This window comes from Cyprinodon variegatus, unplaced genomic scaffold (genome assembly GCF_000732505.1).
Source record: "Cyprinodon variegatus isolate N-32 unplaced genomic scaffold, C_variegatus-1.0 Scaffold1525, whole genome shotgun sequence".
NCBI lineage: Eukaryota > Metazoa > Chordata > Actinopteri > Cyprinodontiformes > Cyprinodontidae > Cyprinodon > Cyprinodon variegatus.
Genome location: NW_015151978.1, coordinates 64,162 through 67,173, shown reverse-complemented (window position 1 = coordinate 67,173; position 3,012 = coordinate 64,162). Strand labels below are relative to the sequence as shown.

Here is a 3,012-nt window from a genome sequence, read left to right as displayed (position 1 = left end):
TTATAAATGCAGTTAAAGTCGTAGGGAAATCATATTTAAATGTCAAATCATTCTGGCTTAAACATATATATAAATATACTCTTTATCAGACCATATTGTCCCAAAAGTTATTTGTTTTCTATTTAAAAACCATATTTATGAAGGAAGCTAATTAATCTGGGGGGGCCAGGGGCCCTGAGCAGACACTTGGACCGGCCCTGCACAAATGGGACTAAGGTTTTTGTCTTTGTTTATAGTTCTGCCTCCTAAGTTTTCCCTTCTTCTCCTCCTTCCAGCATTGAGGGTGAGTATGTTCCAGTGGAAGGAGACGAAGTGACCTACAAGCTCTGCCACATCCCTCCTAAACATGAGAAGGTCCAGGCCGTGGAGGTGAACATCGTCCATCTGAAGCCAGGAAGCAAGCATGAGACCTGGGGGGGGCACATCATCACCAGCTGAGCACCTCACTGAGGGGGCGGAGTCAGGGGGGGAGATAATGTCTGCAGAATTTAAAGGGGGGGGTGATGGATATGATGAGATTCCAGTTTAAATCCCAACCGTCTCATAATCATCTAGTTTTGCAGTGTGAGCAGCCGCCGGTTGCCCCCGGCGACTCGCCCAATCCTGGACAGAACCGGGTTTTCTTTGGTAGGATCTGCGTCTTGGACTGCAGACATCTTTATTCCTGTTAATCGTCACCGCGGTGCATTTACAGAGTTTAGAGCATAAAGCTGCAGCCTGTCAGTGTTTCTGAGGATGGAAAACTGATCTGGGTTCAGCTCATCTGTGTGCCTCCATTCTTCAGCCTGTAATCTCTACTTGATCATATTTGGGAGAAATAAAGGATTTTCAACAGATCTGTGCCGCATATTGTTTCGTTTTATTTAGAAAAAGATTTTTATGACTAAATTAATATCAGGTAATTGATGCGCCTCCATTCATTTTCTAATCTTTTCTATGAACATCTTTAAGAAATGAAGATCTGGTCCTGTTCCTCCATCGGGCTGAAAGCACGTTCAGTTCAGTTCAGTAGCTTTTATTTATCCCAGTATGGACCATTTTTTTGCAGTAGTAGTAAACCTTTCACACACACGTTCACATTTCACAAATAAAAAATAAAAGAAGAAACATAAAATATTTTAAAAAGATAAAAGTAAGTTTAAAAAAAATATATGTGCGGTGCAGGGGATGAATGAGAGCATAGGCCTATATGCATGCAACATCTGCTTTTCCTAGTAGAGTTTAGCAGCTGAACAGCAGAGGGAATAAAGGAGTGTTTGTATCTGTTGGTCTGAGCTGGTGGATATTTAAAACGGGAACCAGAGGGTAGAAACTGGAATTCGTTATGTAGGGGATGAGTATAATTATCCAAGATGTGTCCAGTTTCTGTTATCAGGGGGTCACGGGAGTTCAGCTGCCAAATGCTTTGCTTTCTTTTTCAGACTTTTTTTTGGTGCTCTTCATGTCTCATCAGACAGCTCATCAAAAATGTTGTTTGTTTTTTTTTCCTCCAGATTGTTGCTGCCATGTTACTTTTGTTCATTTTGTTTAAAATCCAATTGACAGCAGTTTTGTTTGATTTGAAGAAGCTGGGTGGGTTGACCTTTAGTTACCCCTCATGGTTTTTATAAAAAATAAGAAATATTTGACTCCATATTTGATTTGAAGAGTTTGGCCTCCAGGCTTCTGCCCCCTGAAGCTAATTCCCAGCTCGTTTTGTCTCTTTAAATAACCTTTTTGATAGTAATAGACTCTCAGCCAGAACTTAAACTTGATCATGCTTTNAGTTGAGTAGAGCAATAGTACACTGCTCAAAAAAATTAAAGGAACACATCAGATCTCAATGGGGCAAACCATCATGCTGTTTATTTATCCTGATATGGACTGAGTGATGTGTTAGGAACAAAAGGATGCCACATCATTTGATGGAAATGAAAATGAGCAACTTACAGAGGGCTGAATTCAAAGACACCCCAAAACTTACAGTGAAAAAATAATGCGGCAGTGGTGCTGGGCAGTGAGTACGGGGCCCACTAGAGAATGTTGTGAAGTTTTTTTTCTGATTGTCTGGTCAGAGACATTCACACCAGTGGCCTGCTGGAAGTTATTTTGTAGGGCTCTGGCAGTGCTCCTCCTGCTCCTCCTTGCACAAAGGAGCAGATACCGGTCCTGCTGATGGGTTGTAGACCTTCTACAACCCTGTCCAGCTCTCCTGGAGTAACTGCCTGTCTCCTGGAATCTCCTCCATGCTCTTGAGATTGTGCTGGGAGACACAGAAAAAACCTTCTGGCAATGGCACGTATTGATGTGCCATCCTGGAGGAGTTGGACTGCCTGTGCAACCTCTGTAGGGTCCAGGTAGCGCCTCATGCTAACAGTAGTGACAGTGACCCTAGCCAAATGCAAAACTGGTGAAAAAGACTCAGAAAAGATGAGGAGGGGAAAAATGTCAGTGGCCTTCACCTGTAAAACCATTCCTGCTTTGATGGTCGTCTCGTTGTTGCCCCTCTAGTGCACCTGTTGTTAATTTCATTAACACCAAAGCAACTGAAACTGATTAACAACCCCCCCTGCTACTTACCTGACCAAATCAATATCCCAGAAGTTTAATTAACTTGATGCTGATTACAAAGTGTTCCTTTAATTTTTTCGAGTAGTGTATAAAGGGTTATAGCGCTGCGACTGTTAAAAAAAAAAAAAAAAAAAAAAAAAAAAAAAGGAACCATAAAACATTTCCTTCTGGTTCTTATACCTCAGTAATCTCTGTAAACTATACATCTCACACTGTCACACAGCTCCTCACTGCCACAATTGCAATTCAGTTTATTTCTATAGCACCAATTAACATGTCATCTCAAGAAACTTTACAGTTCACCAGATCAAACCAGTTGATTTCATTGACTCAAATGCAATCCCTCACACTAAGCATGCTTGTAGCGACAGTGGAGAGGAAAAAGCTCCCTTTTAACAGGAAGAAACCTCCAGCAGAACCAGGCTCAGTGTGAGCGGCCATCTGCTGAGGCCGACTGGGGTT

General features: G+C 41.9%; 1 protein-coding gene across 1 annotated transcript in view; it reads left to right on the top strand.

Annotated features, from left to right (window-relative positions):
- The window catches only part of LOC107103767 (calcium-regulated heat stable protein 1-like), a gene marked incomplete at its 5' end in the record, with an annotated part of 3,504 nt that extends 2,668 nt beyond the window's left edge, over positions 1 to 836 (top strand). Inside the window, one exon of the mRNA XM_015403590.1 lies at positions 276 to 836. Within this exon, the coding sequence (XP_015259076.1) occupies positions 276 to 438 (163 nt within the window). The remainder of the gene's footprint in view (positions 1 to 275) is intronic.
- Positions 837 to 3,012: the final 2,176 nt, after the last annotated feature.